Below are 25,980 nucleotides of genomic sequence, written 5' to 3' on the forward strand. Positions count from 1 at the left end.
GGTCTGGGTGGAGGGGTCAGGTGTGCGTGTGTGTGAGAGTCTCAGCATGCTTGAATGTGTGTGAGGGCCTGGGAGGGCAGGTGTAAGCCCCAGAGGCAGCTGAGGGAGGGAGTGTGACAATGAGTGTGTGCATGTGTGTGATTGCGAATCCCAGGGATCCAGGCTGGAGAGTGAGGGTGTGTGAGGGGGACTGAAAGTGGAGTGAGGTAGGGTGTGCGATTGTGATCCTGGACCACCCAAGTATGAGGCCTAAGATTCAGGATGGGGACAGGAGGGGGACCAATGCGGGGTGAGTGTGGTAGGGTGTACAGGTGTGTGATCGTGGATGTCGGGGTGAGGTGATGGCGTGTGTGCGTGTGTGTGCGCGCGTGTGATCTTGGATGTCGGGGGGTGAGGTGGCAGGGTGCGCATGTGGTTGTGAAAGGGGACGACCACAGGGAACCAAGCGGGTGAGAATGAGTGCGTGTCGGCAGGGCTGGAGCGTGGCAGTGCATGTTGGTGCCAGCGTGACCACGAGAGGAAATGCCCCCGGTAGGCCCGGGGAGTGCGACCGGTGTGTGCATCTGCAGGAGAGCGGCGGACGGGGTTGGGGGGGCGGCCGGCGAGCGCGCGCGCGCACGGCGAGGCGTGGGCGGGGGGCGCGTGGCCGGGTGGGCGCGCGTGGGGGGCGCGCGGCGCGGGCGGGGGGCGGGGACACTGCGGCGGCGGCGGCGCGGACACAGCCGGCCGCCCCCCGTGGCAGGCGCGGCGCGGGGCGAGCGGGCGCAGCGCGGAGCTCGGGCCCATGGTGCGCCCGTGTCCGTCGGTCGGGCCGCGCGGGCGGCTCCGCGCGTGGCCCGGCGCTCGCGAGCTCGCCCCCTCGCTGCGGGCCCGGCCCGCCCGCTGCCGCCGCCTCCTCCCCCGGGGCGGCGCGGCGCCGGCGGGCGGCGGCGCGGAGGCCGGACCGGGCGGCGGCCCAGGCGGCGCTGGGGGCGCGGCGGCCAAGGCGGGCGGCGCGGGCGACATGACGGACAACATCCCGCTGCAGCCGGTGCGCCAGAAGAAGCGGATGGACAGCAGGCCCCGCGCCGGGTGAGCGGGGCCCGGGGACGGCGGCCGCCTTTGTCCGCGCGGGCCGGGGTTGGGCGCCGGGGCGGCCTGGCCGGGCCTGACAGGTTGGCCGCGCCGCACCCGGCGCCATGAGCCGGCGGCTGGCCGGGGAGGCGGGCGGGTCATCCCCGCTGCAGCTCGGGCCGGGGCCCCGTGGGCGATCCGGTCCCTTCTGGGCCCGAGCGCGCGTCTGCCTTGCACTCCTGCCCACCTTCCTTTAGAAACCCCGAGAAGCCGGACCCGCCCCGGCGCTGTGTACCGCTCGCGGAATTAAGACCAGCCGTGCCTTTTCACCCCTTTATTGTTTCCTGATTACTTCTTGTCGTTGTGATTACGATCTGGTCCACATCAAACCTTGCTCCGCGCCTGGGAACGGCCCTCGGGAGCCGGGATATGCTGAGCTTACTGGTGGGGCGAGGCCCGGCCTCCTCCGCAGACCCGCCGCGGGGTCCCCCATCAGCGCCTCCGGGTCCCAGCCTCCGCACGCCGCCTTGCCTTCCCGGCCTGGGTGGATCTGAAACCCGCAGCCGCAGGAGGCTGGGCGGGGCTCCTCCTGGTTCACCGGAGGACCTCCCGCTCCCCACTATTTGAGGGAAGGAGCCCTCCTGGCAGAGGTGGGGGTTACCACCTGCTGTGCGTTCCCCGCATTGGCCGACCCCAGGGCCGCCTAGGCGTGTTTCCTTCTCCTAGAGAGAGGACGGGTAGGCATTTTGCGCCCTGCCGTCCTTCCGTTCGGAGGATGGCAGTGACCTGTTGAGATTGTGAGGGACTTCTACCTGCGACGGACTTACCTGGGGGTAAGGATTGATGGGGGGGGGCGGGGGGAGATGGTTAAAATAAATGCACATTCCCTGGCCTTGGCCAGGCCCGCCAGTCAGAGTTCTTGGGGGGGTGGGGGTGGAACCTGGAAATGTGCTTTTTCCCAGGCTGCCCAGGTGAGGTTGACGTCCCCTGACGGCTGAGGCCGGGAGCTGGGCGGGGCTGCGGCCTTGGACCCGCCCTTTCCCTTAACATCCTGCGCTCTCTGGCCATTTCCTTGTGGCGGCCGCTGACTGCGGCGTCAGTTGCTTGGTGCAGGAGGCGGGGAGGGTGCGCCCTTAGGGTTGCTTGCTTCCATCAGGTGTCCGTGGAATTTAAAAAAAAAAAAAAAAGAGTGACGCTAGCTGCCATTTTGTGGGGTCTTTGTCCCCGTCTTCCTTGAGTTTTGCGCTGGCCCCTGTTGATGTCGAACAGAGGAGAAAGGAGCTCAGTGAGGTGAAGGACTGCGGGGAAGATGCTGCGAAATGGAGACTGCGCTCAGGGTCGCTCCGCCCGAAGACAGCCCTCCATCCCTGCTTTCACTGTCCCTGCATCTTTTAATCCTGACTACTCAAGGCTAAACAATGATGATTAACTTGAGCTCTGTGCCTGGATAGTGTCCGCGTGTGAGATACACCCTCGGCAAATACTTCAGTGGATTTGTGTTATCAGTGGACTCAAGTCCTCTCGTTACAATTCGCGTTTAAAAACAATTATGAGCTGCCTACTTGGTGCAGGGGCGGTGCCAGGGGGACGGGAATGCAAAGATTAATTAAATAAGCCTTGTCGACGGCGCCTGGGTGGCCCAGCGGGTTGGGCGTCTGTCATTGGCTGGGGTCATGATCTCCAGGACCAGGGATTGAGCCCCGCGTGGGGCTTCCTGCTCTCCGGGGAGTTTGCTTTTCTCTCTCTCTCTCTCTCTCTCCCCCCCTCCCTCCCTCCCTGTCTCCTTCCCTCACCCGCTCCTCCTCACCGCTCTTTCTGTCTCTCTCTCAAATAAATAAATGAAATCTTTAACACACACACACACACACACCCAAAAAACCAAAACACAAAAAAACCCCCAAGCCCTTTCGAACTCGCACAGGCCTCCTGACGCTGGCTGTGCATTGAAATCACCTGGGGACCTTAACAACTACCATCTCTGCCCCAGTGTTAAACCTTTGAAATAATCTGGGGTGGGACCTGGGTATCTTTTATTTTTTAAAGCCCCCGGTATGATTTTTCTGTGCCGTGGTAGTTGAGAACCCCTGATTCAGTGCATGAGAGAGAAATGCAGGTAATTATTTAAAAGTGATGATTACCAGGATAGAGATGTACTGTTAATATGGGGGTCAGAGGGAGTGGTGCAGATAGTTAACAAAATTTGTTTGGTGTTGGAGTGGAGGAACACACTCCCTTTTAGAATTTGCCACTTTGGAACTAATTTATTTCCTAAACAGTGACTCTGATTGAGATTCAGATGCTCTATCAGGAGAGCCAGGCATATGTGTATATTTTTTCATATTTAATTTGCATTTTTAGCAGTAGCCACATCAAGGAGGGAATCTGGGTGTTTGGAAACACTTTGGAAGCAGAGGGTGCGAAGCTCCCTGAAATATAATGAGGGGGGAGTTAAAGGAAGAAGAAACTAATACAGATGTTCCTGGACTTTTTTTCTTTTAAGGATTTTGTCTATTTATTAGGGAGAGAGGCACAGGCAGGGGGAATGGCAGGCAGAGGGAGAAGCAGGCTCCCAGCTGAGCAAGGAGCCCTATGCGATGCGCAAGATGTTTCTGGACTTTGGATGGGGTTACATCCCGATAAACCTGTTGTAAGTTGAAAATATCTGAAGTTGAAAGTGCATTTACTACACTTAACTTAAGGAACATCATAGTTTAGCCTGCCCCTCCTTAAGCATGCTCAGAACACTTAAGTTAGCCTACCGTTGCGGAAATCATGTCACATAAAGCCTGTTTGATAACAAAGTGCTGCATATTTCACATAATGTATTGAATATTGTATTGAAAGTGACAGAATGGTTGTATGGGAATTAGTTGGTTGTCAGTGCCTCAGTTCTTACCCCTGTTGCTAGCAGGGGCTCATTGCTGCCCAGCATCACAACAGAGGATCGCATCACCGGGAAATGATTACAATTCAAAATTTGATATCAAATGCATATAGATTTTGCACTATAGTAAAGTCGAAAAATCCGAATTCGGATTGTCGTGAATCAGGGACTTTCTGTTTGTGGTTGGTCAGGCTCTCTTGAGTACTTAAGATAAGTAGCCTTTTTTTAAAGAAGATTTTATTTATTTGAGAGAGAGAATGAGAGGGCACACATGCTTTCTCTCTCTCTCGCCCTTGTGTGCTCGTACAAGCAAGCACATGCGGTGTGGGGAAGGGCAGAGGGAGCGGGGGAGGGAGACCTAGGCTCCCCGCTGAGCAGGGAGCCCTATGGGGGCTCCATCCCAGGACACCGAGATCATGACCTGAGCCGAGGGCAGACGGGTAACTAACTGAGCCACCCGGGCGCCCCAGTAGCCTTGTTTTAATCCTTGTAATGACTGTATGGGTTTTGGGAGCTAGTTTCCTCATTTATAGACAAGGAAAGTTAAGATTCAGTCATGTTAAATCATTTGTGTGAGGTCACAGAGATAGCCAGTATAGGGGGTGGATTTGAACCCCGTCGACTCATTTCGTCTAAATGGCTCTAAGCTGTAGGATGGTTGGGGGTTTTATGGTTAAACCAAAAACGTAGGTGCTGTGAGTCCCAGGAGACAGAGGGTAATTAACGCTGGGTCACTCAGTGTATGTTACCAGGACATGTAGTTTATTCGCTGAAGGAATCCTGTGGCTCCGATGTTCTTTCTCTCTCTCGATTATGTTTCCACATCCTGATGCTGGGACACTTTTCCCAATGGCTCAGGTAGGAAACATGGCTTGTGCACAGCGTTTCTGGAAACCATTCTCTGACTTCACGAGCTTTGTGGCTCCTTGAATGGAGTTCCCTTCTTGGTGAAGGACCAGACATTGGTTGCGAGGAGTGTGGGTTCCAGAGTTGAGGAGGTTGGTTCAAGTCCTGGCTCCATCTCTGACTAGCTGTTTGACTTTGGGAAAATTATTTCACCTCTCTGGGTCTCAGTTTTTCCATCTGTAAAGTGGGACGAACAAGAATTCTGGCTACCTCAGAGGGTCGTTTTAGACACTTAATCCGTGTACGGTTTAGAACAGTAAGCACTCAGTACATCTTAGTATTTGCTGGGGCGAATGGGGATAAACAGGCCTCTGCAGGAGGTTTGCTACTGGGGGCATTCCGGAAGCCTGCCTTGAGAGAAAGGGGCCTTCGATAGTGGGACATTAAAAATACCATGGATCTCATGACTCTGTTCTGATCAAAGCTGGGAAAATGATTATCTTCTTTCAGCTACTCCAGCCAGGTATGTGGAGGTGCTGGTGCGATATTGTAGGGCAAGGAGCTTGGGCTCGGCCAAACTAAGACTTCGTGGCCATATTGGATGAGGATGCTTTGATTTTTGATGTATTTGGACTAGGAAGTTCCAGACAATGAATTGGGTTTAGGAAGAGTGATTAGGTTCATATTCTACTAAACCTTTTTTTTTTTTTTTTTTAAGATTTTGTTTATTTATTTGACAGAGATCACAAGTAGGCAGAGACGCAGGCAGAGAGAGAGGAGGAAGCCGACTCCCTGGTGAGCAGAAAGCCTAATGCGGGGCTCCATCCCAGGACCCTGGGATCATGACCTGAGCTGAAGGCAGAGGCTTTAACCCACTGAGCCACCCAGGCGCCCCCTACTAAATTTTTTTAAACAATTTTATTGAGGCATAATTTACATAACAAAATACTTATGTAGTAAATGTACAGTTCGTTGATTTTTTTTTTACTTTAAAAGATTTTATTTATTAGAGCGAGTGCAAGCATGAACAAGGAGGGAGGGAGAGAGAGAGAGAGAGAGAGAGAGGCAGACTCCCTACTGAGCAGAGAGCCCGGAAGCGGGGCTGGATCCCAGGACCCTCGATCCCAGGACCCTGAGATCAAGGCAGAGCTCATGATTAACTTAACTGACTGACCCACCCAGGTGCCTCACAATTCAATTCTCTGTGTTGTGAGTTCAAGCCCCACGTTAGGTGTAGAGATTACTTAAAAATAAAGGTAAAAATAATAAAAGTAAAGTTACAGAGTTGGTGCGCTATCATCACAGTCTGGTTTTCAAACACTTCCGTCCTCATGCGCATTTGTACTTGGTCCCACTGATGTTTCTATTTCCATAGGTTTGCATTTTTTGGAAATTTCATGTAAATGAAATCATGTAATATGTCATCTTTGTGTCTGGTTTCTTTCAGCACAGTGGTTTCAAAGTGCCTTTTTATTGCTTAATAGGGTATATAATATACTCTATAATATATATTATATAGGGTATATAACCTATAATATATAATAGGGTATATTATATATGGGTATATTACTTTTTTTTAAACTAAGATGGGCATTTGGATTATTTCTGGTTTTTGCATATTATAACTAATACCATAAAGAACATTCAAGTCTCTTTGTGGACAAAGGCTTTCATTTCTCCTGTCTACCCTGAGTTTTAGAGAGGCAGTGTGTCAGTGTTTCTGTGTCCTCCATGACGGGATGGTTCTGCCGCCTCTTTTACCATTAATTTGGTCCTGGACCTCCTTCCCTTTAGAAGTCTGGGTGGAGCTCACCATACCTATGGCCTCAGTGGCCACCCTACCAGAGAACCAAGTCGTCTGTCCGCCTCCTGGCTCCTGCCCTCAGCCTGCTCGAAAGCAAACTCACGGTCTGGCCCCCACCATAAGCCTGGTCTTCCCAAGCTCCCAGAGCCGGTGCCGTCTCCTCAGTGGCACAGTCTGGAAACCCAGGCATCATCCCAGATGCCGCCTTTGCCCTCATCTTCCCTGGCTCATCCTTTACCAACGCCTCCCACGTTCCCCCTCCCTCCCCCACTCCAAACTGCCTGGCACATGGCAGTCTGCACACCGGTCCCTCAAGGCCACCGTCACCGTCATCACTTACCTCCCTGCATCCAAGATGTCCGCTGGCCAGTGAGGGGTCCACCCTGCAGCCAGAGCAGAGGTGGCCAGATGCTCTGATCATGAAAACGTTTTGCTCGAAGCCCTCTTGTAGCTTTCCATTTCTTGAGCTCCGTGCCGCCCACCATGGTGGTCATGAGCCTCATGTGGCTATTTACATTCAGAATTAGAATAATTAGAATTACATACAGGTAAAAATTTAGCACCTTAGCAGCACTAGCCACCTTTCAGTCCCCGGAACGTGCGTGTGGGCGGTGGCTGGGTGTGGGATGATGAAAGTACGTGCATTTCCACCATCACTGAAAGTTCTGCTGTGGCCGCTGCTTCCTTTCCTCATCACCTTCACACACTGTATACTGTAGCCTGGCCCCTTTCCCCTGTTGTAACCACACTGTGTTCACTATCTCCTCCTGAGGTCCCTTTGGACACAGGACCTTTGCACATGCTGTTCTCTGCCTGGAATGTTCTCTCCCCTCTTCACCTAGTCAATGAAGCCATACTGGGGTCTCCCATCGTCAGGGGCGCCTTCGCTGATGTTCCTGATGAGCGATCAGATCCTACTCAGAGCCTCTCTGCTTCTTTTCTGTCTTGCACAGTTGGAGTGTGACATGGGTTCGTGTGATCATTCGGCTGGGAACAGTGGGGCCCCGGTTGGTGACAGTTTAATCACCATCACACAGAGCCTAGCACAGAGTAGGTGCCCAGTAAGTCCTTCTTCTTCTTTTTTTTTTTTTTTTAAAGATTTTATTTATTTATTTGTCAGAGAGAGAGAGAGAGAGCTCACAAGCAGGCAGAGTGGCAGGCAGAGGCAGAGAGAGAAGCGGGCTCCCCGCCAAGCAAGGAGTCCGACGCGGGGCTTGATCCCAGGACCTAGGATCATGACCTGAGCCGAAGGCAGCAGCTTAACCCACTGAGCCACCCACGCGTCCCCAGTAAGTCCTTTTTGAGAGAAGGAATGCCTGAAGCTGGTCTCCAGTTTATGGTCTCCTGGGGATGGGGGAGGGTAACCTTGATAATCCAGGCAGAAGTCCGTTGGGCGTTCTTGGAATGCTGCTCACTCCGTCTTCTGACGTGACTCTGTGGCCTACAGTCTTCGCTGGTGGATGCACCAAGTCTTAACCACATGATTTGAGCGTGGGGGTGGGAAACTTGGGGGTGTGAGTACCAGAAGGGAGCCTCAGGCAGAGAGAAGACATCCTGGGTTTCCTCTGCCTGTGTCTCTTTAACTCCACCGAGGGACAGAAGCTGAGGTGGTGTCTCAGCTTGTGAGGTGAGTTTTCATCTTTAAATACAAGACTCTTGGGGCGCCTGAGTGGCTCAGATGGTTAAGCGTCTGCCTTTGGCTCAGGTCATCATTTCCATGTCCTGGGATCGAGCCCCACGACGGGCTCCCCGCTCAGTGGGTGTCTGCTTCTCCCTATCCCTCTGCCTCTCCCCCTGCTTCTGTGTGCGTACTTTCTCTCTCTCATTCTCTCTCTAATGAATAAATCTTTTTTTTTTTTAAAGATTTTATTTATTTATTTGACAGACAGAGATCACAAGTAGGCAGAGAGGCAGACAGAGAGAGAGAGAGGAGGAAGCAGGTTCCCCGCTGAGCAGAGAGCCCAATGTGGGGCTCAATCCCAGGACCCTGGGATCATGGCCTGAACTGAAGACAGAGGCTTTAACCCACGGAGCCACCCAGGTGCCCCTTTAATGAATAAATCTTTTTTTTTTTTTTTTAAAAGATTTTATTTATTTATTTGACAGACAGAGATCACAAGTAAGCAGAGAGGCAGGCAGAGAGAGAGAGAGAGAGAGGAGGAAGCAGGCTCCCTGCTGAGCAGAGAGCCTGATGCGGGGCTCGATCCCAGGACCCTGAGACCATGACCTGAGCCGAAAGCAGAGGCTTTAACCCACTGAGCCACCCAGGTGCCCCTAATGAATAAATCTTTAAAAATAATAAAAGCTGCATATTCTAGTGAGGAGTTCTTTTGGGTGGATGATTTATGTGAAAAACCTTATAGGCCATTCATGCAAGTACTCAAGCATTTAAGGGAAAAGAATAAAAGAATACGGAATCTGGATTGCCGCCAGGGATACAGCATGCAGGGGCGGGGTGGGCAGAATGACGGCCCCCGGACCTGGGAGTGTATGAACTTCCATGGCAAAAGGGACTTTGCCAGTGCGATTAAGTGCATGGTTGTGAGATGGGGAGACTGTCCTGGATTAGCCAGGTGGGCCAGTGTCATCATACGTGCCCTTGAAATTGAGGAGAGTGAGCCCGAGAGACTCTGGAAGACCTGGAAGACAGGGGCTGCTGGCTTGGAGATGGAGAAGGGAGCGCGTGCAGGGGGCAGGGTAGGGGGAGGTGAGGGGGGCATCTGGAAACGGGAAACTTCAAGGAAACAAACAGCCTCCAGAAGGGAACCTGGCCCTGCTGACATCTTGATTGGAGGCGGGTGAGACCTGCTGTGGACTCCTGACCTCTAGAACCATAAGATGACAGACGTACGGTGATCGGTTACAGCAGCAAGCGAGGACCCGTGCTGGATGGGTGGATCCCCTAAGTCCGGGAGCACATTCCTGCCCTGGCTTCACATCCCAGGGGGTCTGCAGCAGGCCGGGGCCGGGGAGGCCTGCCTGCTGGGTACAGCAGAAGCATCGCAAGGCTCAGAGCTCATGCTTACCTTTTGCTTAAGGATGCAGAATTAATTAAAATGTTATTTATTTTGTTAGTTATCAGAGAAAGAGAGCACAAGCAGGGGGAGCCGCAGGCAGAGGCAGAGGGAGACACCCCGCTGAGCAGGGAGCCCGGTGAAGGACCCCATCCCAGGGACCCTGGGATCATGACCTGAGCCAAGCGCAGACGTCCAACCATCTGAGTCACCAGGCGTCCCAGAAGGTGCAGAATTTAAACAGACGTGTTGTGTGACCCGCTCCCTGACTGCCGATGGGAGAAGCAATGCTTCCTTGAGGTCGTCAGTGTCTTGTCTCTGAACTAAGGTTTTCTTGCTCGTCCTGCACAGTGCCCCTTTGATGTTGGTACTTTTTTTTTTTTTTTTTAAGATTTTATTTATTTATTTGACAGAGATCACAAGTAGGCAGAGAGGCAGGCAGAGAGAGAGGAGGAAGCAGGCTCCCTGCTGAGCAGAGAGCAGAGAGCCTGATGCGGAGCTCCATCCCAGGACCCTGGGATCATGACCTGAGCTGAAGGCAGAGGCTTTAACCCACTGAGCCACCCAGGCGCCCCTAGGCTGTGGTTTTAAATCCCCAGCCCAGTTGACCGCCAGCTTTGTGGATTTGTTTGTTAAAGAGTTTGGGTTCTGGGGCCACACAGACTTAGATGAACGGACCAGTTTTGCCATTTTCCTGCTTCTGTTGCTCCGGACCACCGTCTTCTCCCTTCTTGTGCTTCAGCTCCCTCTTGGGCAACAGGAGGACACGGGGAGGGCGCGTGGCTGGCCGGCCCTCGGGCATGCAGGGGAGTGTTAGGAGGGCTGGCGAGCCTTGGAAATTGTTCTTCTCCCCGCCTGGAGGGTGGGACTTTCGCACTGGACCACATCGTGTCCTCTTCTTCCTCGGTCTCTGGAGAGCTCTAGTTGAGTACGATTTTGAGCTGGAAAATATCCCGCAGAGGGCTTGATGCCACGAGAAGCCCACATGACCGCGTCTAGTGACAGGGCTGTGGCCGGCTCTGTGTGCCTTTGCGGCAGTCCTCGGCACTGCGCCAGGACCCGGGTCCCTCGGTGATGTGGATGTCACTGCTTATGTGACATAAGAAAAAGAATGCCAGTGCAGGGAGCTCTTCTCATGCAGACCTTTATTCCATTGAACGGTCTGAAGCCATCCTTCCTAATTTGTGGCGTTAAGATGCCCTTTCTCTTTTGACACGACAGAGGTAGTATTAGACATAGTTTGGTGGATTCTCGTTATTCACGGTGGTTATGTTCCAGAAGGTTCCTGCCAGCCCTGAATTGGCCAAGACTGAGCCATTGCTCCTGGGGGAGATACAGGGTTAGTTCTCTGCAAGCTTCTGGTCATGTTTTACCTATTTTAAAGGTATATTTTGGTTTAAAGACTCTATTTATTTTATTTTTTTTAAAGATTTTATTTATTTATTTGACAGAGATCACAAGTAGGCAGAGAGAGAGGAGGAGGAAGAAGCAGGCTCCCTGCCAAGCAGAGAGCCCGATGCAGGACTTGATCCCAGGACCCTGAGATCATGACCTGAGCTGAAGGCAGAGGCTTAATCCACTGAGCCACTCAGGCAGCCAGGACTCTGTATTTAATATATGTTTTTGATTCATTAGCAGTGGACTTGTGACCAGCAGCGCTGCGACTCATAAAGCTTCCTATTCTCAGGACACTGGACAGCATATCAACGCTGTGCTTGGGGGCTCTTTGAAACAGTGATGGTCACTAACAAAAAGCTCCAAAGTGCACAAAGCGTGGCCCTAAACAGACGGTGGGAAGGGCCCGCATGTACAGTGTGGAGCTGGACTGGACATGTCGCGCTGTCCCACCTCATCTGGGGAAGTTGTGAGAGGCGGTACGGATGTTTTGCCACATGTGTCTGGGAGTGACCACGACAATCAATGCTGTGAACAGTGATTTTGAGGTTATAAATTTTAGGTAGTGGGTGGCTTTGCAAATACAGAAACCACAGGTCATGAGGATCGGATGTATGTAGGGGTGTGTGTGTATGTGTGTGTGGACGCCGTGAGGGTGGTATTAGGTCTGCAGGGTACAGAGGTGTGCTTGGGGGCAGGACGGAGGAGAGGGACGTGCTGATCGGTGACATCCGTACCCCCAGCCCTGCCCCTCCCGTGGTGGAACGGAGAGTTGTGTAAACAGCTCTTTGCCCCCTTGGATGAGAATAGTCGAGACAAGCCTGGACAACGGCCCACTGGAAAGTGCCCTCCGCGTCCTCTGCCAGCCGGTCAGCTGTACTTACGCCAACCATTTCCTGTTTCAGACTCCCTGCCCAGAACCAGGCAGTGACGCCAGGGGGTTGGAATTATAAACCCGGGCAGGGATGCTGAAGCGTAGAGGTGAATGTGGGAGCCCTGCTGCAGGGCCTTCCTAGAGGAGGGCCGGTGGCTGGAGGCCCTGCGCGCCGGTCCCAAAGAGAGAGTGTGGCCGTTTGACCTTGACCTAAGGCACGCATGCCACAAGCTTGAAGACGAAAGGCACCGACCAATCCGTCTTTGGACTTTTGGCTGTTCTCAGAATAGAACTTTCTTTTAGCATCGTTCCCAAGTGCTAACGATGAAAGTCCTGAATTCACTCTGGTGGTATTTTGTGGCCACTTTTGAGAATGGATGTGGGGTGCCTCCAGCTTCACTTATGACAGTGACTGGACTTTGGTTTAATTTCTAAAGAAAAAGTCTACTTGTGGGGCTCCTGGGTGGCTCCGTGTTAAGCCTCTGCCTTCGGCTCTGGGCATGATCTTGGGGTCCTGGGATCGAGCCCCACATGGGGCTCCCTGCTCAGCGGGGAGCCTGCTTCCTCCTCTCTTTCTGCCTGCTTCTCTGCCTACTTGCGATCTCTGTCAAATAAATAAATAAAATCTTAAAAAAAAAAAAAAAAAGAAAAAGACTACTTACAATGTTCTTAGCAATGACTTTTACCTAAAGAGCTGGAACAGTGCTGAATTCTTTTTTTTTTTTTTTAATTTAATTTATTTATTTGTCAGAAAGAGAGAGTGTGTAGAAGTGAGCACACGCAGGGGGAGCAGCAAGCAGAGGGAGAAATGTGTTCCCTGCTTGGCGGGGAGCCCCATACAGGACTTGATCCCAGGACCCTAGAATCGACCTGACTGAAGGCAGGTGCTTAATCAACTGAGCCGCCCAGATGTCACCCCCTGCTTTTTTTTTTTTTTTTTAAAGATTTATTTATTTATTTTAAAGGACTGACAGAACAAGCAGAGGGCAGGCAGAGGGAAAGAGAGGATCTCAAGCAGACTCCGTGCTGAGTGAGGAGCCTGACGCGGGGCTTGATCCCAGGACCCTGAGATCATGACCTGTGCCGAAACCAAGAGTTGGAGGCTCCACAGACCTGAGCCAAAACCAAGAGTTGGAGGCTCCACAGACCACATTGCCTGTTCGCCCAGAACAGTGCGCAATTCTTAAGCTCGTATCTGTTTTCTTTCATTTGTGTGATTTGGAAAGATTGGTAGAGAAACGTCGCCAAAGATCACTTTGGGTGGCCCATGGCCAGACCCTGAAAGGCTAGCAATTATTTTTATGGTTCCTTCTGTTTGTGCCAAGTGATACTTGCTTTTCTTGTTGTTGTTGTAGTGATAGTGAGTTTCCTTTCAGAATACATTTCCATGAAAAACAGAGAACTGACTTAAAGAACAGTATGAATTCCATCAAAGATCGTGAAGTTTGTCGATGTGCCCCCAGACGTGTCTGATCTTTAGGGAGCGGCCGCCTGTGCTAAAATGTTGCTTTTAGCCTAAGAATACTGTAATATTGCTGTAAGGGGGAGGAAGTGGGATAATCTGATTTTGCTAATAGATTAAAACATTTTTTTGTTTTGCCAAGTTATCCATAAAAGACAAGATTTTTTTTTTTAAACATGATTTTTAGACAATGGCTAGTTTACCAGGTCAGTTTGGGATCTTAATGTTGCCTTTATCATTGTATAAACAGTCTGGGGGGATTTGGGGAGGGGCAGTTGGAAGGGGCCCAGGGAGAGCGAGGCTCCCAGTGGGAAATGAAGGGCAGCCGGATGCTTTTCTCATCACTGTCAGATCTCTGTGGCATTTGCCAGATGCCAGGAGGAGGAGCCTGTTGGCCTGCCTTGCCGAGGAGGAAGCAGGGTGGCGCGTGGACAGTGCCCTCCCCGTAGAATGGGGCCTGGCAGGGTCTCCCACCCTCTGCCGGGCCATCTGCTGTGACACAGGGTGAAGTCAGACCTGGCCAGGTTGGGACCTCAGCAATTCTCAGCTTCGGCACTGTTGACATTTGGGGTGTGACAGTTGTCTCTTGTGACGGTTGTCCTGTCTGTCGTTGAATGTGTGACAGCAGCCCGGGCCCCTGCCCACGGGATGCCAACAATGGCCTCCACCCAGTTATGACAACCAGAGATGTCGCAGACACTGCCCAAGGTGCCCCTGTGCCAGGGGTTGGGGAGTGGGGGTGGAGGGGGCAAAATTGCACCTGTTAGGAGCCACTGGGCTAAGGGTATGAGTACTCACTGTGCTTGGCTGTGTCCCTTAGTGTCCTGTGAAGGCTGCCCTTTCTCCCTCCTTCCTCCCTCTTCCCCTTTTCTTTCTTTCTTTCTTTCTTTTTTTTTTTTAAAGATTTTATTTATTTATTTGACAGACAGAGATCACATGTAGGCAGAGAGGCAGGCAGAGAGAGAGAGAGGAGGAAGCAGGCTCCCCGCTGAGCAGAGAGCCCAACGCGGGGCTCGATCCCAGGATCCCGAGATCACGACCTGAGCTGAAGGCAGAGGCTTTAACCCACTGAGCCACCCAGGCGCCCCTCTCCCTTTTATTTCTTAAGGAAATACCTGTTAGGCAAGAAGTTCATGTTGGGACTGTTGCTCCTCACTCTGAGTTCAGCTTTCTGATTCAGTGGCAACAGAAGCCCTGAGTGGTTGGAAGAGAGCCCCTGGGAAGTGTTAGGGGCTGAGATGTAGCCCTGCGCAGATTCTCTGTTGAAGCCTTAACCTCCAGGCCCTCGGACTGTGGTTCCTGTATTTGGTGATAGAGCCTTTAAGAAAGATGTGAGGCTGTTGGGATGGGCCCTGTTCCAGTCTGACCGGTGTCCTTATGAGAAGTGGAAACAGGGACACACAAGTGAGATGCCAGGGTGAAAGGAAAGACCATATGAGGACCCAGGAGCAGGGCATCCCTCTGCAAACCAAGGGGAGAGGCCTAGGAGAAACCCACCTTGCCTACACCTTGACCTTGGGCTTCTAGCCTCCAGAACTGGGAGAAGATAAAGTTCTATTTAAGGCACCCGTCCTGTGGTGCTTGATTATGGGAATCTAGCGAACTCATACTGGAAGTATCCTACTTATGACCGTTTTGGCAAGCGGGGTATCTGCTGATGTTATTAATAAGCCTTCATTCTAAATTGATGATGAGTTCCTTAGCAGTTCTCTTTAGATAGTCCTGTCTCCAGAGCCCTCTGTGAGCATGTTGCAAAGTCATGGGGACTGGAAGGGCACCTGAGTGGCTCAGTCGTTAAGCGTCTGCTTTCAGCTCAGGTCATGATCCCAGAGTCCTGGGATCGAGCCCTGTATCAGGCTCGCTGGTCAACGGGAAGCTACTCCTCTGCTGTGTTCCCTCTCCTGCTCTGTCTCTGTCAAATGAATAAATAAAATCTTTAAAAAAAAAGTCATGGGGACTGGAGCTGACCCCCGTCACCCACCCCCTAACCTGAAACATGTACCACGTGCTCTGCCAGGTGGAGGGGCTGGAGGCACTGGCCGCTTCCTTTGGCTTAAAGAGCTCCCGGCAGTCACACATCAGGCTGTGCTTTGTATGGTTTGTTGCTAGTTCTAGTTACTTGGATTGTGCTAGAGGAATTGGATGACGATTTTAATGGTTGCTCACCACCACTGCATGCTTCCTAGGTGCCCAGCAGTGTTCTAGAGTTTTAAGCACATCCTGTTCCTCCTGACAGCCCTGCTTTACGGATGATGAGACTGAGGAACAGAGGGTTTTTTTCCTTTGAGAATGGTTTTGGGGATGCCTGGTGGCTCAGTGGGTTAAGTTTCTGCCTTCGGCTCAGGTCCCGATCTCAGGGTCCCCTTGGGCTCCCTGCTCGTCAGGGAGTCTGCTTCTCCCTCTCCCTCTGCCTGTAGCTCCCCCTGCTTGTGCTCCCTCTCTCTCTCTCTCTCTCTGACAAATAAATAAATAAAAATCTTAAAAAAAAAAAAAAGAGTGGTTTGGGTTTAGAATGACAAAGACTTCATTTCAGTTTTCTCTTAATTTTAACTTTTAACTTTTTTTTAAAAAAAGATTTCATTTATTTATTTGACAGAGAGAGAGGGGTCACAACTAGGCAGAGAGGCAGGCAGAGAGAGAGAGGAGGAAGCAGGCTCCCCGCCAAGCAGAGAGCCCAGATGCAGGGCTTGATCCCAGGACCCTGGGATCATGACCTGAGCTGAAGGCAGACGTTTAACGAATTGAGCAACCCAGGCACCCCTCATTTTTTTTTTTTTTTTAAGATTTCTTTCTTTTTTTTTTTTTTTTTTAAAGATTTTATTTATTTATTTGAGAGAGAAACAGTGAGAGAGAGCATGAGCGAGGAGAAGGTCAGAGAGCGAAGCAGACTCCCCATGGAGCTGGGAGCCTGATGCGGGACTCGATCCCGGGACTCCGGGATCATGACCTGAGCCGAAGGCAGTCGTCCAACCAACTGAGCCACCCAGGCGTCCCTAAGATTTCTTTATTTGAGACAGAGAATGTGTACGCAAGTGGGGAGAAGGGTAGAGAATCTCAAGCAGACTCCCCGCTGAGCACAGGGCCTGACTCTGACTCTGGGGCTTGATCTCACGACCCTGAGCTTCTGACCTGAGCCAAAACCAAGAGTCAACCCTTAACTCACTGAGCCACCTGGGTGCCCTCATTTCAGTTTTTTTAAAAGACGCATTTTAATTTGAGCTCAGGCAGTCAGTTGCATTTTGTGACCTGTCTTGATGACATCTACTATTTGACTTTTTCTGTCATAGCCATTCAGAGCAGGTGATTCTTGTTGAGGGGAAAGGGACTGAGGGTTTGTGAGACTGGGCGAAATGGTCACATCACAGTGGCTTTCCTCTCTGACCAAGCACCCTCTTCTTCAGTAGCTTCTATCATGAGGGAAGGGTAAAAATATATAACATTTATTTTCTTTTCATTGTAAAATGAGTGCATCTGTACTACAGAAAGCTTGGGAGGACAGAGCCGACTGAGGACTGGGACACTGCTGATAACTTCCTCAACGGACTATCTTAGAACATCACAGATACAGATAGCCTGTTTTCTCCCAGCCTCCTTTCTGTGTGTACACTGTTTTATAAATTATAACGATGTAGCCCACGATGTAGCCCGTGTGTTTTTATTTCCTGTTGTTGATTTAACATTTTAATATAAGGCGCTCTCTGTATCATGAGGTACTTTGTAAATGACAATTTTAATGGCAACATAATATTTCTTGGAGTAGGTTGGCTAATTTACTTAAACCAGTGCCTTGTATTTTTACAAGTTGTTTCTAATTTTAGTTTCACTTAAAAATTTTAAAGATTTTATTTACTTATTTGACAGAGAGAGAGAGAGAGAGAGAGAGGGAGGGAGTAGGTGCACTCAAGCAGGGGGAGCAGCGGGCAGAGGGAGAGAGGGAAGACCCCCGGTGGAGCAGGGAGCCTGATGCGGGACTCGATCCCGGGACCATGACCTTAACCATGGACAGATGCTCAACCAGCTGAGCCACCCAGGTGCCCCTTAGTTTCACGTTTTAAGTTATGATTTTGCTCTGGATGCTGGCAGAGTCACCCCAAAGACACAGAGAGGGAAAGGGAAAGCTGAGGGAGGCGCCGGCCCCCCGGCTTGCGACGTCACCTCCTGGGAACTGGATGAGCCCAGTCTGCACAGTGACCTGTCACAGAACAGCAGCACTCACCACCCCGCAGAAAACCAGGAACATAGCTGTGAATGTGGGACATTTCAGAGGATTATGATTCATTTACCCCGTAGGTATTAGCCCAGCACCTGCTCTGCCCCCAGGGAACAGTTTGAATGCCGGGAATCTAGCAGCAAACTCAAGAGACAGGAGTCCCCGCCTGTAGGGACATGTAAGGGCTGCGCTTACATGAATTTTGTTCTGCCCTGTCTGCTTAGCCGCCAGGACCACGGTCCTCTCAAGTGGGCTTCAGTGGATTGTCTTGTGGCTTTCACACCTAGTCCTGTGGCTGGCGCTGTTGTTGCGTTTCCTGGGAAACTAGGGCTTGGAGGGGTTAGGTGACTAGCCCAGGGTCACCCAGCTACTGCCTTCTTGTCTCAGCGCTAGGTTGGCGGTCTCTTCCTTCAGAGAGGTCTTCCCAGACCACCTACTCAGGAGCCGCCTTCCCCGCAGTGACATGTTCTTGTCGTGTGTACTTTTTGCTGTTTCCTGTCGCCACCTGCCCACCTGGGAAACAGTAGGTGCTCCAGGGCAGGGCCCTCACTTGTCTTGTTTGCGTGTCCCACTGCTAGTACAGAGGTGCACGTAGTAGGTGCTCAGTAAATATGTGCTAACTGACCGACTGAGCCAGGGGGTGAAGAGTAGGAGCCACACACCCTTAGTTTTATTTGGAAATCTTCGTCTCCCCAAGGGATGTCCCATTTCTGATTCATCGGGGGGTACGCGGTGTGCAGGGCACAGGGGCTTTCCGTGAAGGTGTGTGCTGAATATCGGAGCCCACGGGGAAAACAGCAGAACCATTTCGCGGAAAGAAAGGGGGGATCCAGGCCTCCCTCTGTCTCCTTTCTCTCCTCTCTCCCTCCTTCCTTGTTCATGTAGCCTGTTGCCATAAGGAATTAGCCACAGAGGCCTTTGTCAGGGGCCTGGGGTACAGAATTCTAATTGATCCTGCATTTGAAGCTCGGCTGGGGACGCCCCCATTCCGTCCGCGCTGGCTCCCAGCAGCTTCCTTCGGAATGGCTGAGACTTACAGCATTTCCAGGGAATTGCATTAACCCGGGCTGAGCCTTTGTCAGGAGTCACTGGCACCCCCCTGGATAGCATCAGCTGGTTCACGCCAGGTGATGGAACTAGGGGCCAGGGCACCAGGCCTTGCCAGAGTAGGAAGGACCCGTGCACAGGCAAGCCAGAGGTGGCCAGCGAGCCCCAGGAGATGCTCAGAGCCTGGCCCGAGCGCCCTTCCCCGCCCTGGAGCCCTGCATGGCACTTTTATACACTAGGGTTCTATTTTTTCCATTATTAAAGTAGTAATTCCTGTTACAGAAAAGTCAAAGATGTGGTTCTTAAAATTATTTAAAGCCTTATCTGCTATTGTCAACGTTCAGCTGTGTGTTTCCTTCGATCTCTGTTTTAATCCAGTGGCTATTAAGTGACATGATTTCAGTTTGATTTTGCTCTTATAAATTAGAGCTTAACCTAGGGAGGATATCGTGGCATAAGCTTTCTCCTACATTTGGAAACTTTTTTTAAAAAGATTCATTTATTTATTTTGGAGAGAATAAGAGAGAAAGTATGAGTGTTGGGGGGAGGGGCAGAGGGAGAGGGAGAGAGAGAACCTTCAACAGACTCCCCACTGATGTGGGGCTCTGTCCCATGACTCTAAGATCATAACCTGAGCGGAAATCAAGAGTCAGACGCCCAACTGACTGAGCCACCCATGTGCCCCTGCATTTAGACAATTTTATTATAATTTTAAAAAAGATTTTATTTATTTATTTAAAGATTTTTTTAATTTATTAATTTGACACAGAGAGAGATCACAAGTAGGCAGAGAGGCAGAGAGAGAGAGAGAAGGGGAGGTAGGCTCCCCGCTGAGCAGAGAGCCTGATGCGGGACTCGATCCCAGGACCCTGAGATCATGACCCGAGCCGAAGGCAGAGTCCCAACCCACTGAGCCACCCAGGCACCCTAAAGATTTAATTTATTTATTTGACAGAGACACAGCAAGAGAGGGAACACAAGCAGGAGAAGTGGGAGAGGGAGAAGCAGGCTTCCCGCTGAGCAAGGAGCCCCACACGGGGCTCGCTCCCATGACCTGAGTAGAAGGCAGATGCTTAACAACTGAGCCACCTGGGTGCCCCAACGTTTAGACGATTTTAATAAGTTAGACTCTCCAATTCCCTGGGTTAAAAGGAATCCGTGGTTGGCTGAGGGCTCTAACCATGTGGCTCTGACTAGTGGCTGTCTGGAAGGGCTCTGCCGTTTTACACCCAGAGAATGGCAGAGCTGCCGTCTGTTCCAGGTCAGGAGATGAGTGGTGACCTTTTCCACCCATTTTTGTTGCTGTTGTTGTTGTTTGTTTGTTTGTTTTTTTAAGATTTTATTTATTTATTTGACAGAGATCCCAGTAGGCAGAGAGGCAGGCAGAGAGAGAGGGGCAAGCCGACTCCCTGCTGAACAGAGAGCCCGATACGGGGCTCCATCCCAGGACCCTAAGATCATGACCCCAGCTGAAGGCAGAGGCTTAACCCACCGAGCCATCCAGGCGCCCCACCCACCGTTTTTATTTTGCCTTTTGTTTGATGCATGTCCGTGAGATTGGGAAGGTTAAAAGAAAAAGATGTAAAAACATGTTTTCCTCTCTCTGTTTACCACAAATCGGGCTTCCCATTGATCGATGTGTGAGACGGGTGCCTGTGGAGACAGAAGGAGCCTGTGGTCATCTGGGGAGACGCTCCCCAGCACAGCACATTCTCTGTGGGTGTACTGGCTGGACTGGAGTGCTCACGGTCGCATGTACTGGCTGGACTGGAGTGCTCACGGTCGTCTGTCCAGTAGTTTTCTAAGGCACGTCTGAGGGTAGCGTGTGGCTTCCCTGCGGAGCGCGGAGGTCAGAGGCGTGGCTGCTGGAGCCCGGGTTCACCCGGGACGCTCACCCGCTGGGGTCACGGGAGCAGAGGCGTGAACTTGCTGCCTGGGGAGTGGCCTTCCCCCGCCAGCGGTCCAGCAGTCCCGGGGCTAGACCCTCAGCGGCCCGCCACGTGCTTCTAGAGCTAAAGTCCTTGCAAGGGACTGGGGGGGGGGGGGGGGGAGGATCCTCCAGCGTCTTGCCTGCAGGCGCCCTCGGAAACCACCCCCAGGGCTTCCTGGGGCTGTCTCCGTGCCAGAGCCACGCCCGAGGTGGAGCCGGCTGCCGTTTCTCCCCCGGAGCCGGGAGGAGCCGAGGCTGGGAAGGAAAGGCTCCTGGCAGGAGGGGGCAGCTCCCCAAGGCCACGGTTGGCTGCTGAGGACCGCGAGGCGTTGAGAGCGTGGATTCAAGCAAGACCGTCTTGGTGCAAGTCCGGGCTCCGCCACTTACTGGCTGCATGACCTTGGGCGAGTGAGTTCACGTCCCTGTAAATGAGCATGTGGTTTTGCAAGTCGTTTGGAGGGCTGAGTGAGGTCACGCGGGCAGCGCGCTTAGCCCCCAAAGCATGTGGCCCGTGGAGAGGAGAGGAGCAGGGTTACCACCGTTACCCTTGACGGTGCTCCGAGGGAGGAGCCAGGCAGCCAGGCCGGTGCCCCTGGGGACCCTTGGTGCGTTCCTGCTGGGTCCCTGTCAAGGGGAGCCAACTTAGGCTGCTGTCTCAACGACAGCCCGGAGGCAGCTCTCCAATCCTTCCGTGGGGTGAGGGTGGGGTGCGGGTGAGCTGTCGCAGCGCTGTGGTCGAGGGCGGGCCCCGAGGCCAGCCTGCGGGACTCACGGCTGGCTCTGCCCCCACCTGCCGCTGGGCTCTGGTGCTGGGCTCTGGGTGCTGTTTCCTCCTCTCCAGGAGGGGGAGGGCAAGCCTGCAGGACTCTGGGGAGGAGTGAGGGGAGTGACACGGCTGTCTGGGCTGTGGCCCGAGACCTGGCCTGGAACCCGTGAGCCAATGCCGCAGACACAGTATAAACACACGAGGTAAGGCAGCAGGTCTCTGCGTGCTGGAGCGGGAGGCGGTGGGGTGGTGGCTGGCGGGGAAGAAGCCCGGGAGAGGCGCCTCAGCTCGCACAGGGCATCTGAGCCCCTTCTGTATACCCGATCTGGGGTGTGAGGGGAATAGTATCTGGTTCTGCCCTCCGGGCTTGTGGCCAAGCTCCGAGGCTGCGGATGGAGAGCTGGGTGCTGTGTGTAGGGGGGGTGGGTGCGGTGGGGTTTTTTGTTTTGTTTGTATATTAGAAAAAAAAAGTCTTGCAGTCACATAGTTCACTGTTGAAAAGGTACAGAAGTGGGTACTTTGCAAACGTAGCCTCCCTCCGTCCCCTGTTTGGTTACCCTGTGCCCTTCTATGCAACCACTCCTCAATTTCTTCTGTGTCGTCTAGAGCATTTTTGACCGTTTTCCAAAAGAAGGCCTATGTATTTTATATTTATCTATCTAGACACCCACACATAGATTTTGACCTTTTTTATTCTGTTGTTAGTCGACACGATGCAATACGACATATTTCTTTCACTTAAGAGTAGACGCTGGGCTTGTTTCATGTCAGTACATAAAAAGCTTTTTCATTCCCCCCCTCTTTTTTTTAAAACAAAATGGCTTTAAAGGATTTCATTGAATAGACTTACCATACTTAATATAACCACCCTACCGCTGATGGACACCTGGGTTATATCTAATGGTACCTATTACTAACAATGTTACGGAGAATGACGTTGAACCTAAGTCTTTGTGCCCAGTTACAAAGTACATAATATCTGGAAGGGGAATCATTGGGTCCAGGTGAATGCATTGGTAATTTCTTTGTAAAGATTTTATTTATTTATTTATTTATTTATTTATTTCACAGACAGAGATCACAAGTCAGACAGAGTTCATGTCAGAGATCACAAGTAGGCAGAGAGGCAGACAGAGAGAGAGGGGGAAGCAGTCTCCCCACCGATCAGAGAGCCTGATGTGGGGCTTGATCCCAGGACCCTGGGATCATGACCTGAGCCGAAGGCAGAGGCTTTAATCCACTGAGCCACCCAGGTGCCCCTGCATTGGTAATTTTGAGAGCTGTCACCAGGCTGCCTTCCCTAAAGGCCATACTGATCTCAACCCCTCCCAGCAGTGGAAAGTGTCTGCCCATCCCAATCAAAACTGGTGTTTTTAAGCTTTTTGATTTTGGTTAGTCATGCTATGTAAAAAATGACACCTCGGTGTGATTTTAGTTTTGCATAATATTTAAATATTGTGTTAGTTACCAGCATTTAAAAACCGAGGCCTTGCTCTTCAGGATCTGTACTTTTTTTTTTTTTTTTTTTTAGATTTAATTTATTTATTTGACAGAGAGATAGAGAGCACAAGTAGGCAGAGTAGCAGGGAGAGGGAGAAGCAGCCCTCTGCTGAACAGAGAGCCCAATGCGGGGCTCGATTCCAGGACTCTGGGATCATGACCTGAGCCGAAGGCAGATGTTTAACCGTCTGTGCCACCCAGGTGCCCCTTCTGTCTCTGTCATAAAGAATCTTACGGTCTGTATGTGAGCAGCCCGGGGGCCACTTCCTTCCCACAGGTCCTCAGTGTGCCCTGTCCCGTGGACCCAGGGTTTATTTTTGTTCAGTATTTTTGTATGTTGCTTGCTGGGCTTCCATAGACTTGAGTTTTCTAGAAACAAACAGGCAAATACAGTCTAAGGGAGAACAGACCTGCTTTCCGTGAAGACCTTCTTTTCTGTGAAGAGCACAGATTTGGGTTTTGAAGTAGAAGAAGGGGAATGGGTTGTTCAAGGAAATCTGGTGTGAAGGAGTCTTGCCAGAGGGGTTGGAAGTTGGAGAAAAGTAGAGTCCTGGAGCTCATTTGCCTTGGCCGCAGTCGGAGGCTTGATAACAGAGGACAGGGGATGAGAGGTGACAGGCTTGGGCTTGAGTCTGCATTCATTGACTCATCGTGGGGGTAAGACGCAGTGTGAGTCATACTCGTGTAAGGGTGCCCTGCACTGTTGAGCAGCGAGACACCAGTAGGGAAAGGCTTCTGGCAGGAGAAATAGGAAAGGCGACAGATCCTGCCTCCCATGACTGCCCCCTTCCCCCCGGAGAACCAGAATTAACAGTCTGGGTGTGTGTCTGCTTGTTCGTTTCTCAGTGTTATTTTCCCGTGTGTGTATTATCATATGCTATTTTTATTAAAATATAGCATAGGGGTGCTTGGGTGGCTCAGTGGGTTAAAGCCTCTGCCTTCAGCTCAGGTCATGATCCCAGGGTCCTGGGATCGAGCCCCGTATCGGGCTTTCTGCTCAGTAGGGAGCCTATTTCCTCCTCTCTCTCTCTCTCTGCCTGCCTCTCTGCCTACTTGTGATATCACTCTCTGTCAAACAAATAAATAAAATCTTTAATTAATCCTTAATCTTTAATATATAGCATAATAAATTGCATATCTGTTACTTTATTTTTCCCCTCCCCCTTTATCACTTGGGTCTTGCCCTGTCAGTGTGTGCATCTGCCTTACTCTCTCAATTAGTGCAAGTCCAGGGCGCCTGGGTGGCTCAGTCTGTTAAGTATCTGCCTAGGGCTCAGGTCATGATCTCAGGGTCCTGGGATGGAGCCCCCGCATCAGGCTCCCTGTGCAGTGGGGAGTCTGCTTCTCCCTCTGCCTCTACCCCTCTCTCGGCTTATCCTCTCTCTGTCTCTCTCAAATAAATAAATAAAATCTTAAAAAAAAAAAAAAAGTGCAGGTGTACTGTGAGATGGGGGGGTTCCTCTCTGATGGTCATTTGGTCATTTCCAGGGTTTTACTTTCTTTTTCTTTTCTTTTCTTTCTTTCTTTCTTTTTTTTTTTTTTTAAGATTTTATTTATTCATTTGCCAGAGAGAGAGAGAGAACACAAGCAGGGAGAGCAGCAAGCAGAGTGAAGAGAAGCAGGCTCCCCTCTGAGCAGGGAGCCCGACGTGGGACTTGATCCCAGGACCCTGGGATCATGACCTGAGCCCAAGGCAGCTGCTTCACCAACAGAGCCACGCAGGTGCCCCAGGGTTTTGCTTTCTTGCTGCCGGGAACATACTTGTACCTTTCCTGTGGCTCACCCACACCAGAATTCATATACAGTCCATCCCTCCAGGTAGACTTGCTAGATCAGAGGACCTGTTTCTATTTAAAGAGAAAGTTCCACATTGACTTGGCTTTTTTCTGTGATATGGCCCAGTTTTTCCACCAATAGGTAGTGTTGCTGTGACCAGAGATAATGTTCAGACTTCAGTGAACTAGCTCCCTTTTTTTGCATGCTTTCTGACTTTAGATTTTATTTTTGTTTTTAATTTTTAAAGATTTTACTTATTTATTTATTTTTTAAAAGTAATCTCTATACCCACCACGTGGTGAGTGCAGAGTTACTTCCAATCCTGAGAGCAGGAGTCACATGCTTTACTGACTGAGCCAGCCAGGTGCCCCTGACTCAAGATTTTATATTCCTCTAGTTAAAAAAAATAAATAAATAACAATCAGCCTCCTAGATGTTCTTAGAACACAGAGCAGAATTGTCCCTCATACCTTCTTTTCCATGCCTTCCGGCGCCCCTCCCCAGGCATCTAGGCTTATTAACAACTTGAGTTCCATCCTTCTAGACCTGCTGTCCAATATGGTACATGCTAGGGCTGTGTAGCTATTTTCATTAATTAATGGAACAACATTTAAATTTCACATTTTGAGTGCTCAACAGCCACACGTGGCTGTGGCTGCCGTGGGAGACCACGTGGAAGGAAAGCATCTCCGTCACTGCAGGAAGGTATCCGACAGTGCTGCTCGAGACTGCGGTTCTTAAACTCAGGGGCTGGGTAATCCGTGTGGGGCTGTCCTGGGCGTTACAGGACGTTCGGCCCCTACCCAGGAGATGCCGGGAGTCCCTCCCTGCCCCTGCAGTTGTGACAACCAAATCTCTCTCTAGGCCCTGCCAAGTGTCCCCAGGGCAGGGGGCAAATCACCCCCCCCCCCCGACCAGCCTGCCCCTTCCATTGAGAACCACTGCGTAGACTTTTTTTTCATATTGCTTTTAATTTTTCTTTAAATTCTTCCTGGATCTTCCCAGTATCAGCACAGAGATGATAGCTTCCTGGACTCTGGCTTCTGGAAAGTTCAGCACACAGTGGGGGCAATTCAGCAAGTGTTTACGGATGGCTGGGCTGATGGTGGTCACACCCAGAGCAAGGTGATCATTTCCTCAGCGCCTTATGACAGTAGTTACCTTTTCCAGAAATATCGTTCCCTTGGCGCTTCCCCCGTAATATTTGCTTTCCCCCGCCTTTCAGCCAGATTGTGTGAAACCGCCGCACATCTGGCCAACAGGCTGCCCATCGTGAAAAACTTTGTTTGTTTTAGAGTCAAATCATAAGAAAATTTACTTTGATTTTCCTTTGTTTAAGTGGTCTAAGCTAGAAGCAGTGTAAACTAAATTATTCCCGGCCTTACATCTTAACCTCACTGAATGGCTCTTGCTATCAAT

The 25,980-nt window shown here is 51.2% G+C and overlaps 1 protein-coding gene across 6 annotated transcripts in view; it reads left to right on the forward strand.

Moving 5' to 3' along the window:
* Positions 1-440: 440 nt before the first annotated feature.
* Positions 441-25,980, forward strand: part of ATP9A (ATPase phospholipid transporting 9A (putative)) — a 129,149-nt gene continuing 103,609 nt past the window's right edge. For 2 of the 6 annotated variants that reach the window (XM_032350334.1, XM_032350330.1), the window contains exon 1: positions 21,024-21,488. Coding sequence is in view for 4 of the 6 variants with exons in the window: in XM_032350330.1 (XP_032206221.1) it covers positions 21,460-21,488 (29 nt within the window). In the remaining 2 variants the exon portion in view is untranslated. Of the gene's footprint in view, positions 554-933; positions 1,072-20,668; positions 20,928-21,023; positions 21,489-25,980 lie in introns of those variants that run through there. The other 4 variants (XM_032350329.1, XM_032350328.1, XM_032350333.1 and 1 more) reach the window with 4 other exon arrangements.

This window comes from Mustela erminea, chromosome 7 (genome assembly GCF_009829155.1).
Source record: "Mustela erminea isolate mMusErm1 chromosome 7, mMusErm1.Pri, whole genome shotgun sequence".
Classification (NCBI taxonomy): domain Eukaryota; kingdom Metazoa; phylum Chordata; class Mammalia; order Carnivora; family Mustelidae; genus Mustela; species Mustela erminea.